The 14,098-nt window shown below is 33.6% G+C and overlaps 1 protein-coding gene and 1 long non-coding RNA gene across 4 annotated transcripts in view; one reads left to right on the top strand and one right to left on the bottom strand.

Moving 5' to 3' along the window:
* Positions 1–198: 198 nt before the first annotated feature.
* LOC141485761 (uncharacterized) lies at positions 199–8,454 on the top strand. The gene is made up of 2 exons (XR_012467430.1): positions 199–1,871; positions 8,312–8,454. It is a non-coding gene; the product is annotated as an uncharacterized lncRNA (long non-coding RNA).
* A 267-nt stretch (positions 8,455–8,721) lies between these two features.
* IP3K2 (Inositol 1,4,5-triphosphate kinase 2) overlaps positions 8,722–14,098 on the bottom strand; it is a 233,927-nt gene continuing 228,550 nt past the window's right edge. For all 3 annotated transcript variants that reach the window (XM_074183204.1, XM_074183203.1, XM_074183205.1), the window contains 2 exons: positions 12,924–12,995; positions 8,722–9,986 (listed from right to left, as the gene is read on the bottom strand). In XM_074183204.1, coding sequence (XP_074039305.1) covers positions 9,711–9,986; positions 12,924–12,995 — 348 coding nt within the window. In that variant the 3' untranslated portion in view covers positions 8,722–9,710. The remainder of the gene's footprint in view (positions 9,987–12,923; positions 12,996–14,098) is intronic.

Genomic DNA, 14,098 nt, shown 5'->3' with positions numbered 1-14,098 from the left:
GGCCCTCTCCAAACTGTTATTTTTATATAAACATTGAATTACACGAAAGAAAAATACTATTGAAACAAATATTTTTATATGAACATAAAATTACGACTTTATGTCAGGAAATGAGTTCAATTTACTCATGTCATCAATGACACTATGTAATGACATTCATTAGCCTATTTGATTAAATCAAGATGAAGAAGTATTCTTTTTTTCTTTCCCAGAAACTAATATATTCTAAGGGTAAAAATTATATAACCTTATGTAATTTGATAACAACCAATAATATCTAAAAAAGTTTTCATCTGTACCTATTGAAATCCCATGATCTAAAAATCATTTTCTTTTTTATGTATAAATCTAATCAGCTGAAAACCACTGATGAAATCTATAGATTGCTCAAATATCATCGCTGGCTAATAATGGAAAACGAAAGCGATGACTTTGCGCTTTGACTTTCAATCTGATTAGTGTTAGTTTGTATCTTTGTTTCCTCCTGAGGAAAGGTATGGTAGATTCGTTTTATGACCTACAATGCACCACTCTCTCACACAACATGTAGAAGTTTGAGAAATGTTTCGTCGTTCAAAAGTGTTGAACAAACTCGGAAAATTTTATTTATTGTATTTGAACATATCTGTCTCTCCGAAAAACTTTAAGTGACTATCACAGGATATCGTAACTAATATTCTCCCACAGACACAGAAAGTGTTTTTCTGAATCTCCGAAAATAAATTTGCACAAAATCACAATTCCCCTATCAAATCATGACTGAAATGAAAAGTTCTAAATATTATGAATCAATGTTGAGTTTACTTATTTCCCTACGTATCTTATCTACTATGTTTTATTTGTTAAACAGGTAGCTCAAGTTCATTTTTATTTTGCCAATTTACGTTGAGTACCACATTATATGATTACCGATTATCTTGGTGCACACATTAAATAATTGATTATAGTAGGAATCTGATTGTTTGGTAAATGAAAAAAGTCCAAGCTAGTCGCTACAAATATAGATGTGACCACATAACAATCCTCTCACTGTAAACTACTTGGCAGATAACCTAAATGAACGCTGTGAGCGTGGATGGGAGTTGAAACAAGTGTTACCCGGCTCTAAGTTAAGTGAAATATGCAGTTAGTATCCGCGACTTGTCTGCCATCCATACACTATCAGGCAAGTTTATTTGTACACATCGACTACAGTTTGTGTGTATGTAATACAAAGTAGCGATTAGGCTTTGGGCTCTTAAATCATTGAATTCTGTAAAACTATTTAGAGACGCATACTATATTATACTACATGATGAATTAAGACGAAGTCAATAGCTTTTTTGAGGAGCTAATAGAAAAGTAAAAGCTTTTAGAAAATGTTGAGTTAGTGCAAGGAATTGCAACTGAACCAGCACAAATGTTATCACTAACATACATATACAGATAGAACCATATACATAATAATATGGACTGAGAGTGACGATACTTTTGCATATATTTCACCTGCCGATTGCCACTGCCTCAAGGCAACGATTATGGACATACATGTTTTTATGTCCATAATCGTTGGGCATAAGGCACCATGTGACAAATGGAATCTCAGAATTTTCACAATGCAAATATGCAACACGTAAAACATCGTGACGTATTTGACGTTGAACATATGAGTGACGTAAATGCCAAAACGTGAATCTCAACATCCTTTTTTAGTTGTTGGCGTCAATATATTCTCTTTAACGACCAGTCCATATTATAACGTCAATAGATAGAACTAACAAAACTATGGAGGGTATAGATAAGGAGCACTCTCACATGAGAGGAAGCTTGAAAAAGTGTCCAACTTTCAGCACTAAATAACAGTTCAAGAATCCTCCTAGCATAAGCACAGGGTATGATATGAATTGAGTTCATCAATATAACTTAAAAGTATTGCTGTGGTAAAACGCGGAGACATCGATTGAATTTTCTTATCAGCTTTGAATAATACTTTTTGTGATATTGTTGTGCTTTCTGTTAAAACGAATTGTAAGCTATAATGGACAAATTTGCGTGTTGAAAAGTTGTCCAAGTGGGCGTAACTTGAAAAATATAAATAATAATCCACTTCAGTCTCTGTCATACTTCCAACCAAAAGTATGTATAATAATTTTTAACAATTTTATATAATGAAGTTTGAAAAAAGTCCCCAATGAAAAATTTTCTTTCAATTGCTTCGTAGAAAAAAAATTGGATCTCTCTTAGTTTTAACGTCATTTTATTTATGTATTACTTCCTAAATGTAATATTGATCAAGCTTTAAGAAATGATAAGCAAACAATTGATTAGCAAACTTTGGTTATTATTGTCAAATATAGAAGATAATCATGAAATTATTCAGATTCATTTAAGTAAATACATGAATTGAAAGATGTTCCAACCTCACTTCAATATTTTAACACAAAAACACTCAGTATTCAGAAATCCATCTTTTGATATTTCAAGTTCATAGACATCGAAATTGATCCGATCACAGGATATGGAATATAAAACAATCTCCAAATATGCAAACTTGGCACAGATTGCATGCTGTGCATTTTACTTCAGTACAGTGACCGGATCAAAGTCGCAATGTCAGCGTATAATTCTTTATAAATATTGAGGGAGGTCAAGATCATGCATCAGAGTTAAGAGTTAACAGTTAACAGTCAACAGACAGTATTCATTTACGTATCGATTGGGTCATCAGAAATGCAGCACATCTCCTTTTCTTCAATCCTGCTGGGTGGCAGTATTATGTAAGTTTTTTGATTATTTTAATGTATTTTTTCTTATTAACATTTGAGTGTGAGTTTATTTAAAGTATTCTTTCCGTTTCTTTTACAATAAACATTCAATTAAGTTTTAAATGAGTTCTTTTATTATTTGAATGAATGAATGAATGGGTGAAACAGCGAATAAAATCCTCTCGTTAATAGCCAAGCGAGAACTGAGTTGCGACACGTGGTGGAGGCGCCTCTCTCGTTCTCGGGGGCTTCATTCTTCATAATGGGCCTAATTTTCTGATACAAAAAGTTGAATTGTTCAAGTATTAATAATATTTTGTGATAATTAGCAGAAAAGTGTATTTTTCTTTTGTTTTCCAATAATGAGAGAATTTAATAGCTGTTTCATCGAGTAAAATTACAGTTTTTCCTTCTTTTTAATATACCTCAAATAAATGTTTTTTTTTGATAGTTTGATAATTAGTTTTGAATATGTTGGTTCTTATGCTTCATTTTTTTTTTAATCCAAATATAACCTATCATTTCAGTCAACTTTCCATGTTTCCCTTCTCCTCAAATTATGAGTAATACACTTTCTAATAACTGTCCATCAGCTTAGAAAGAAAAGTATTACTGAAGTTGAGCAATCATAAAGAATATCTGTTCATTCAGCTTCTTAAGATTGCCAATGGAATAATTTGAAAAAAATTTCATTTATCATCTGTAAATTTCGAAAGTATGAGCGGTACATTTTCCAATATCTGTTTCATCAGCTTGGAACTGTACAGTTGAATTGGCTAAACGTATGGAATATCTGTTCATCCAGCTCCGTACGATTACCCATTACATGATTTCGAAATTTTGCATATGTATCTGACTTTTTGAAAAATAAATGATACACCTACCAATATCTGTTTCATCAGCTTGGGAATGTGTATCGTAGTATCAATTAGTTAGATTCATAATATATTCTTTGTTTCCAATCATCCTTTAACATTTTATTGGTAATGACTCGAAAACAAATTATAGTAGTCATCAACGTCAGCTTATTAAGTAATCAATATATTTAATATAATCAATAAGAATATTGACACAAGAAAAAGGTCCATTTTTGAGTTTTACTACCTTTTTGAAAACTGTTGAGATAAGGAACGCCATCATGATCGCCAACATGAAAAAATCCCCATTTTTGACATACAGTATAAATATGAACCCTTGTCGATTGATTTATGATGTTGTTTTCGATACAGCGCAACGTAAAATATTCAAAAAATCCCTCAGATTTACTATTTTTAGTGAATTCTGGAAATAGTTTCATTTTAATATAACCGCCAAATATTCAAACTTTTTCCTTGGAGTTTGAAGAGTAATAATTCATTTCCTATAAGTAGTTATTGCGAGACTGATATCAAGCGGTAGTAAAAGATGATGGTCTTTAAAAATTTTATTAAAACATGTTTTACATGGCAGTGTTACACTTCAAGCATACTTACCTCTCTTTCACAAAAAGTTTTGTTTTCAAATACTATTGTTTACTATTTGTTGCATGATCTTAAGCGCCTTCCCTATAACAAAATTAAATTGTCAAACTATGCTCTGCAAATACATGAAATCCTTTATGGAAATTTGTAGTTAGAAATGTTCAGAGTACATATAATATTAAACAAAAATCAATTCATCTAGTTAGGTATACGGAAAAATTGCAGAACTGTGAATTGTTTTATGAATGAGTATTCTGAGTCAAATTAAAATATTCAATTTTAAACATATAAGAATCCAGAATAATTAGGGTATAATAATTAGAGAATAGTAATTAAATGAAAATGCAGATACAAAATATTTTTTCAGTTGCATTTTTCAAATAAAATTTCACATACAATTAATTAAGGAAAAATAAGCTGTAATTACATAAGAAAAGAAACATAATAATAATGAATGCATTATTGACACACCCCTTGCCAGAAGTAGTACAAACAATTCAATGTCACCACATAGTTTAATTTTTTTATTTTGTATGGAAAGTAATAGGAAATAGCATCTCAGACTGATGATCTACAAACAGTGAAGTTTGTAATATTATGAGAAATAAAAGAAGCATATAGATATATTGAAAATGTGAGAATTGATGATTATGTATTGAAGAAGAATCATTTATATAGGTAGACTATACACACAAGATGAAAAGGCAGACTGTGGAGGACGCTCCCAAAACTGCATGAAACTTTTCATTTTTGAAGGTGTGTAAAATATGTTAGATGTTCATGAGAAATAATGATGATTATAATATGAATTTTGTATGAGGCATGAAATGAAATGCGCATATATGAGGTCTTCGGAGGAAAGACAGGTACGATGTTGTAGAAAGTACGACACAGAAAGTTGTCTTAAGAAAAGACAAATATGATGTTTAAAGATGTAGAAAGTTACTACATCATGGTAATTATGAAAAAAGGTGAAAGAGTATAAAGAGAATAATAATAATATATGCAAAATCTGAGAGATGCAATTTACATGTGTTTTCTAATATATATTTATCAGATATAATTCAATATTCGTCGTTGGTACTAGCCAGGAAAGTAGTTGTTTTCGATAAATATTTCCAATAGCTGTTTATTTTCATTGAAAAGAAAATAAATTGCTATTGCTATTTTCAATTTCCTATTATTCAGTGAAATGTATATCACATGAGGTGACAATTGAATAGGCAGGTGACAAAGACTGTAAGGAATCAGTAAAAAAAAATTGTACATAAAGAAATTGATGTTGAAATGGGTGTGCCATAAAGAACCAATGAATTTTGAAAGTATGCTCAAGCATAAATCAAAAAGTATGCTTCAAAGTTGAAAAGAAAGTTTGTAAGGTATCTGCAAGTTATTGTCAAATTAACTTAAATGTATATTATATGTACTCTAACGAATTAGATTAAACTGTCAAATGATTGTTAACTATAGAATGCAGTGATTTTTGTTGATTTTTTTTTTATTATCGAATTTAATAGTAACATAACCTAGCTATAAGAATAAAAGTATATCATGAAAGAACTTACTGCCGAATTTCTCTCTTGTTTCATGCAATGGAGGCAACACCACACCCCAAGGCACTTCGAGGCAGTCACTACTCCACTACTCCATCACCACTGTTACGGTTTTCCACTCCAGGACATTCAGCAGATCGTACCATAGACAGCACGATGACCTAGGGAAACATGAAGTTGAATCATCATGGCTCAAATGAATGGACTATAGGAATATCGCAGTCACTAGTGCCATATTCAACCAGAAACAAATACTTACGTTGTTGCGTTACCAGTTGTTCTGAGTAGCTGATAAACAGTTCCTGTGTGGGCAGACATCATCCACAGACATAATATGTGAATAGAATTGTAATACTCAAAACAATTCAGAATCACCATCATACCGTTGAGTACCAGGATAATCCAAATCCCAAGCAGCCTACAGAAAATATTTCGCAAGTAATTTATGAAAACAATGCTAGTTTCATAAATGCTGACACAACAGAACCACAGACGATGATGTTTGAAGTTTCCCAAAAGCTCTCGAAGGGGTAATTTCTATATTCCTGGGCAGCTAATAACTTGATCACACTATTACACGATGAACACACAGATATAAATATATTTCAAAGTGTAAAATCAAAATCACTTCAGTGAACGAAAAATGGCGCTAAATATTCACATATTCATCAAATTATATGTATGTCATATGTCATGTCAAATCGTAAATCTTCTTCTCTATACACAATTGAGAGAATAGGCATGGAACAGAATGACAGATACATTTCACAGAAACCAGAAAAACATGTTCTGGTAATACGAGAAAACGCAAAGCACAACGTAATACGTAATTATAATCCAGTCCAATTCAGTCCACTGTTACGTTGCCAATGTTTCCATCCAGTTGAGTTGTGGTAGCCGAGCAGCCGTCAACCAAAACAAAGTCAGAACCAAGACACGGAACGCTGTGCGGACAGATTGGTGGAGTGACACAAAGACAGATAAAGTTCAGTGCCGGACTATGACAATATAAGTGTGGGAACTCATAGTTGCAGAATCAATTGGACAATATAGTTTTTTCTAACTTTTATAGGACATGTAGTTTGTAATTGATGTTTATGATCATATTTTAAACCGATTGTTTTTTTTATTATTCAAAATATTTTTATTGAATTGTGAGTTTTCATTTGAATTTCAATTTGTTTTTTTTTGTTTTTCATTACCACCCAGAAAGCTGGGGGCCAGCTTTAACGTGGAGGGGAGATGTGTCAAATATAGAAGATAATCATGAAATTATTCAGATTCATTTAAGTAAATACATGAATTGAAAGATGTTCCAACCTCACTTCAATATTTTAACACAAAAACACTCAGTATTCAGAAATCCATCTTTTGATATTTCAAGTTCATAGACATCGAAATTGATCCGATCACAGGATATGGAATATAAAACAATCTCCAAATATGCAAACTTGGCACAGATTGCATGCTGTGCATTTTACTTCAGTACAGTGACCGGATCAAAGTCGCAATGTCAGCGTATAATTCTTTATAAATATTGAGGGAGGTCAAGATCATGCATCAGAGTTAAGAGTTAACAGTTAACAGTCAACAGACAGTATTCATTTACGTATCGATTGGGTCATCAGAAATGCAGCACATCTCCTTTTCTTCAATCCTGCTGGGTGGCAGTATTATGTAAGTTTTTTGATTATTTTAATGTATTTTTTCTTATTAACATTTGAGTGTGAGTTTATTTAAAGTATTCTTTCCGTTTCTTTTACAATAAACATTCAATTAAGTTTTAAATGAGTTCTTTTATTATTTGAATGAATGAATGAATGGGTGAAACAGCGAATAAAATCCTCTCGTTAATAGCCAAGCGAGAACTGAGTTGCGACATTATTTCATTCTTATTTTGAAAAGTGCGCTATAACGGGCCGGAATTTCTTTCGCCATAACTTTCAGCGCCTTTTTTAAATTTATCCTGTTGCTACTGTAGCGTCACCCTTATTTAGCACATTTTAACGTACACTTTTTCACACACAGAGATGGTCCTTCTTATCTCTACCCTCCATACTAACAACTCAACTGAACCTCAGGTTGTTTACTATTCCGTGACTGAACAAGAAACGCAAAGTACATGCACGTGACACCAATGACGAGCGACTGATGCATAAAGGCGCGTACATATGACCTCCATCGTGCGTGATAATTGTCGTCTTGTCGCGATGCAACAAAACTAGTGACTTCTAAAGGCGTTGACTCCTCTCTATATTTTTTGCTTTTGCTTCTATTCTGACGCGTTAAGCTAAATGATTTAGCTTTCTACTGTGATTAAACCATGAAAGCATTGCCTTATATATGCGTTTTCATGCAACAGTCGGACGTGACCAGTGTCGCGGCTTTCTCCAACTCTGTCACCGGGAAATCGCAAAACGCGACGCGACAGGTAATTCAAGAGTTCATTGTTTCGAATGTGCGCTTTTATGCATACGATTATGAATCACGTCGCCAGCTCTGTCTGAATATGTATGTTAATATAATACCTATGTTGATATAATTTTTTTTTTAGTTCAAACGCAGAACAAATTCCAAACCTTGCAGCAACTGCACATCAAAAGAGGCTATCGACATACGATTAAAATAAGAAAAAATGTTTTGTCGTTTTTTTTTCATTCATATGACATTTATTTATGACATAAAATATTCAGTTCATGGCTTTTTTTATTGAGACGTACTTGTTTGTGAGAATAATGTCAACTCATTGGTTCATTTATTTCGACAGATTTCATTTGAAGTTGACATGCAAGAAGAAAGGCCTAATTGATTGTTGACAATGTTTTGGGAAAAATATAAGTTCTTGCCCTTCTCTCTATTGGATATAATGCTCACAACTGTTGTATGTGAGGTATTTCCAATTGCCGCATCACGACTTGTTTCTGTAGTTGACTGTGCCATAATAAATAATTAATATAAAGAAAATGAAGTGCAAAGTTCTCAAATTTATTAACATATCAATTTTCATTTACAAATTCAAATTTCTTCACACAAAGTGTAACACACAGCATAGGTTGGTATTAACTATTGAAATGGACTGAAAGTGAACGTTATACAGTTTAGAATACAAAAACCATACGTGTTCAACATTCAAGCTATATAAAGCTGAAAATACTTCTGAATTCATCATTTCACAGGGAGAAATGTGAATAGAAAATCATACTTCACTTTGTGAAAGAAATATTGAATGACGTCAGAGCTAAATACTACATACCATCAATCATAATAGTGTAATATTATTTTTATATGGCATATTATAGTTTTTAGGTTCCAGTCCTCAAATTACACTCTATAAATCAAAATGGCAATAAAATGAGTGCATTGAAATCACACAGATATGAACAAATATATATTGAACTTTCAGAAGATAAATTAAAATAAATACAATGTTTATATACAATTATTAGTGAGGTAATCAACTCCCTCTTGAGATAACAATTATTTCCTACTACACGGTAAGGAACTGTCTTAAAATTATTCACTGGTTCGAAAATGAACCAAAAGTCGAAATAATAGGATGCTAAATAAAAGTTTATCCCTGAAAATCATATATTCTTGATGGTTACCATAAATATGTCAGTTGTTGCATAAAGAGCAAGTTGTTTAACTCTTTGTGAAAATTCAGTTCTTAAAACAAAACAAACTGATTGGATAATCAAACTATTTATCAACGCAGTGAAAATTTTGCGTTTTCTGAAATTTATGTTTTTGAAAATGGGTTATATATCTTTTCCAGAGACTCAACTGAAGAATACCAATCACAAGTTATTATGTTTCTCTAAAACTCAAAGATAGCCATTGCAAAATTCAGCATCCTAGTATTTTATTGTCCAGATCCCTCCAGACATTTCTGATATAACTCAGTAGTAGATATTTCTGGAATATACAATTTTCTACCGAGTCACCAAACTCTTTCAAGTCTTTTCTACTGCCCCCTTGGCAACTTCCGGCGGCTCATGTAGGGTCAAAGGTGGACTTATCGTGATTGGCTGCTGTTCCAGCATTGCCATGAATATTTTTATCAGGTTACTGATACCGATGAGGTATCCGTCTTCGTGATTTCCGACTTTCCACTTGGAGTTGTGAGTGATTTTAACATTCTCTGGTAGAACGATAGTCTTTGCAAAGTCGATCAACCAAACGTTTGCGTTGTAACGATCGTGAACGAAGAGGAGCGAACTGCCAATTACCTGGAAAAATAAAATGTAGCACAAAATGGACTGGTCGAGAAGATATTATCTATTCGATACAATTTTGTCGGCAGTGGAGAATCTGCCCTATACAGAGCGGGGACCATCTGAGGATTTGAGTACTCGAAAGACTTCAGTACTATCGAACATTTTTGAGTATACCATGCGACCACAAAAGGTTAATGTTTTGGATGTGGGAACAATAATACAATTATTGTTCCATATTTTTCCAATGAAAATTACCAGGAGCAACTTGTATGTCTATTTCTCACGAAATAAATAAATTCCTCTCTGATCCAGGCTCTTACTGATATTCAAATATACAAAAGAACCTTCCCTGATCGGTGGATAGGTAGGCGAGAAACGTAGATCTACGTAGCCATAAATCATCTGATCTTAGGCCCTTAGACTTATGGGGTTGTTTACAATCTAGAGTCAACATAATGGACAATTTTCGTTACTCAGAAGACCGAATCAGGCAACAAATGTAGAACACAATCCCAGTTTTGCTACAAAATGCCAGATAGGATTTTGATACTGGAGTAGGTCATTGTTTAGCGGTTGAAAGCACATTTTTTTGGTTGTGTATGCAATGGTCGCATTTCAATAAATTATTATTTTTATGTATATATTATTTATGAATTATTTCGAAAAGAATACATTTACGTTTAACTTTCTACTGCAATTTTTACTTTTGATTTGTGATACATTTTTGGAATCAAGTCATCAAGATAACTTCGGAAATGTTCGGTAGTTGTTCCACTAACAGACAGCAAAGAAGGTAGGTCACCTTTTGTATCAAATCATCATTTTGAAAAACGTAATATTTATTGATATTGTTTATTTAGCCAATTTTGCCAATGCACTACTTCATGGACGCACTGGGCAGCAACAGGTTACCAAAGTTATTAAGTAACCCGTTGTATGAATTTTCTTCATTATGAAATGTATATTAAAAAAACTGAATTTCATTTTTTTCATAAATTGTTGAACTGCTGTTGTATTTTAAGATCTATTTAAAATAGATTTTAACTTATTGTATACTTTTGATTCATACAAAGAAGATAGATTGTTTTGACTGTCGGTGTTTTTCGATCATCTTTCAGTAAAAAATATCAATCATATTTAAAATTTTTGCTATTTGTTCTCAGTGGCATGTTCCTAAAGTATATAAAAGTAACATGCCACTGAAACCAATAGACGGATTTCGTTGGTAAAATTAGGGACTTGACGCTGGAGCTGACGGATATCCTGTTGTTGTATCCTTTTTTACTAATGTCCCACTGAAAGACTATCTGAGAGGGCTAGCCCACGTGTTTCCCAGTGATATAGTCGAACTCTTCAGAGCATGTTTCACAGGGAGTTACTTTCAATGGAGGGTAAACTTCTATTAGCAACTAGATGGCGTGGCGATGGAAAGTACACTTATTTCAGTGATAGCCAATTACCTCCTGGAACATTTTGAAGAGAAAGCAATCGACACATTTGAATTAAAACCGACCGTGTGGCTACATTACGTGGATAACACCTTCGTCATCTGGAAACATGGAAGAGACTCTCTGAACCTTTTCCTAGACCATTTGAACGCTCAAGCATCAAGATCGAAATGGTAACTGAGAATCATCAGCGGATAGCATTTCTAGATGTACTAACCGAACGATGTGGTGCTAGACTAATCTACAAAGTGATGGATATCCTGTTGTATCCTTGTTTACTAATATCCCACTGAAAGACTCTCTGAAAGGGCTAGCCCACGTGTTTCCGAGTGATATAGTCGAACTCTTTAGAGCATGTCTCATAGGGAGTTACTTTCAATGGAGGGTGAACTTCTATTAGCAACTAGATGGCGTGGCGACCTAGACCATTTGAACAATCAACACCCAAGCATCAAGTTCATCATAGAAACTGAGAATCATCAGCGGATAGCATTTCTAGATGTACTAACCGAACTATGTGGTGCTAGACTGATCTACAAAGTGTACCGAAAACCCACGCACACGGATAGGTACCTACACGCACTATCAAACCACCATCCTAGCCAGAAGAGAGGAGTCATCTCCACTCTAATGGAAAGGGCTTGAAGAATATGTGAACCAGATCATCTAGAGCAAGAACTAGAACATCTTCGATTGACTTTGAGATCGAATGGATACAGTGTACCCGAGATCAGCAAAGCCATAAAATTGAAAATTCATACAGTTCTAAATGAGGTGGAGGACCAGATGGTTGCACGCGCGTATCTACCATATATCCCTATGATCACAGAGGGAATTGGAAAACTATTGGGGAAACACGACATTGAAACAGTTTTCAAACCCAGCAGGAAGTTACTACAAAGCCTCAGGTCGACAAAAAACAAAAGAAATCCACAATCAGCAGCAGGGATCTATCGCATATCGTGCACTTGTGTTGCATATATCGGAACCACCAAAAGATATATGGGAATAAGTCTGAAGGAGCATTAAAGAAACTGCAGATTAGGTCAGACGGACAAGTCAGCTGTGGCGGAACACGCAATCAGTGAAGAAAACCACAGGATTCTGTTTGAAAATATAGAACTCATTTTCAACAACCAGGATACCAAAGACGACCGGTACAGGAGGCAATAGAGATCCACATACACACGGATAATTTCAAGAGGAAAGAAGAAGCGGTAAACCTCAATCGAATATGGAATTCCGTTCTAAGAAGTTCAAGGATGGCAAACAGCATGACATCAGTTAGAAAAGAGTTAATGAATGTTTTTCCCAAACAATAAAGAAATTTGATCATCTTTCACATTGTTGGGTATACGTTGTTTCATTAAAGATTTTCATCAAATCACAAAAAACAAATACAGAACATTCCGTTTCTAAATAAAAGCGGCTCTTACGACTAGATTCGAGACATGCACCATTTTTATAATAGCATTTAATCAATAGATAAGAAAGTACTTACTTCATGTGAATTGAAAAAATCTGAAGTCTCCAGGGTTGCTTTTATAGCTTTCAGTCTTTGAATATACTTAGGCTAGAACAAAAAACGTATCATTGAAATAATCTTCGAGTAGTAAAATAGTGTTTGTGATATGAGTTTGTGTTGTTGGTCCACATATAGGCCACAATCTCACTATCACATATGCTTTTTTGGTAACACTACCAAGGCTGTTAGAGAAAAAAATTAAATAAAATGGTTCTCCAAGAAGATATAGAGAGTCGGTTGAATAGCGGCTGGGTTGCTGCTAAGGAAAAAATGAAAATTACTGAATGATACTTCTTGTATGTACCTTCTTCATTTTTTCCAAATTCCTAGAAAACCTGACTAGAAATAGAGTCTTGATATACCACCACATTTTGGATATTTGGAGTTTCATTCATTAAAATAACGAAGTATCAATGATTTTTTTAGAATCAGCTGTGATACATATTGTTTTCGATTACCAGCACAGCAATGAAAAATATAATAATTCATTCAAGGAATATATTAAATCACAGATACTCCCAGAATATGATACTATATGAAAATTACGTAATAAAATATTGCCACCAAAATACAGGTGTGTATTCAAAACTTAAAAGTTGAAGGTAACCCCAAGTATATAAAAGTTCTGATAATTGAACATTTGTATGAATACAACTAAAGATGAAACGGATAGCAGTTTATCTGGAAACCAGATATTTGGCCAACCTTCTGGTGAAACATTGCCATTTGGTGCATCGCAAGAAGCATACGCAAAAAACATACGGATCTTTCCGTTTATGAGTAATATTAACAATTGTTTCATTCATTTACCTATTGTATTGCAGTGAATATACCTTTCAGCACCCTTGAGGCAATGCGTAGAGCAAAAGACTTTTCGCTGAAGCTGCATTAAGAGGTAGCAAGCGAAACCATTTGCTACCTCTAACCGATATTCGGCTAGATAGGCGCTAGTTATCCGGAACTCAGCCGGATAGCATTTAGGCCGCCGGATAAGCCAGAAACTGAATAGTTACCGGATATATGTTTAATCTCTAATCACAATCTCAATTCATCAAGATAATTTTAACACAAATGAGTTATTTGTCAATGAATTATGGCACTTAAAGAGTGACTTGTGCGAATAACATACGAAGATGGTCCCAGAAGTATCC

The sequence above is a fragment of the Leptinotarsa decemlineata genome, unplaced genomic scaffold (genome assembly GCF_025532065.1).
Source record: "Leptinotarsa decemlineata unplaced genomic scaffold, Ldec_3_MD MMD2_tig00026336_RagTag_RagTag, whole genome shotgun sequence".
NCBI classification, from domain to species: Eukaryota; Metazoa; Arthropoda; class Insecta; order Coleoptera; family Chrysomelidae; genus Leptinotarsa; species Leptinotarsa decemlineata.
Note: the sequence above shows the minus strand (reverse complement) of the source record. Positions and strands in the feature narration are given on the sequence as shown.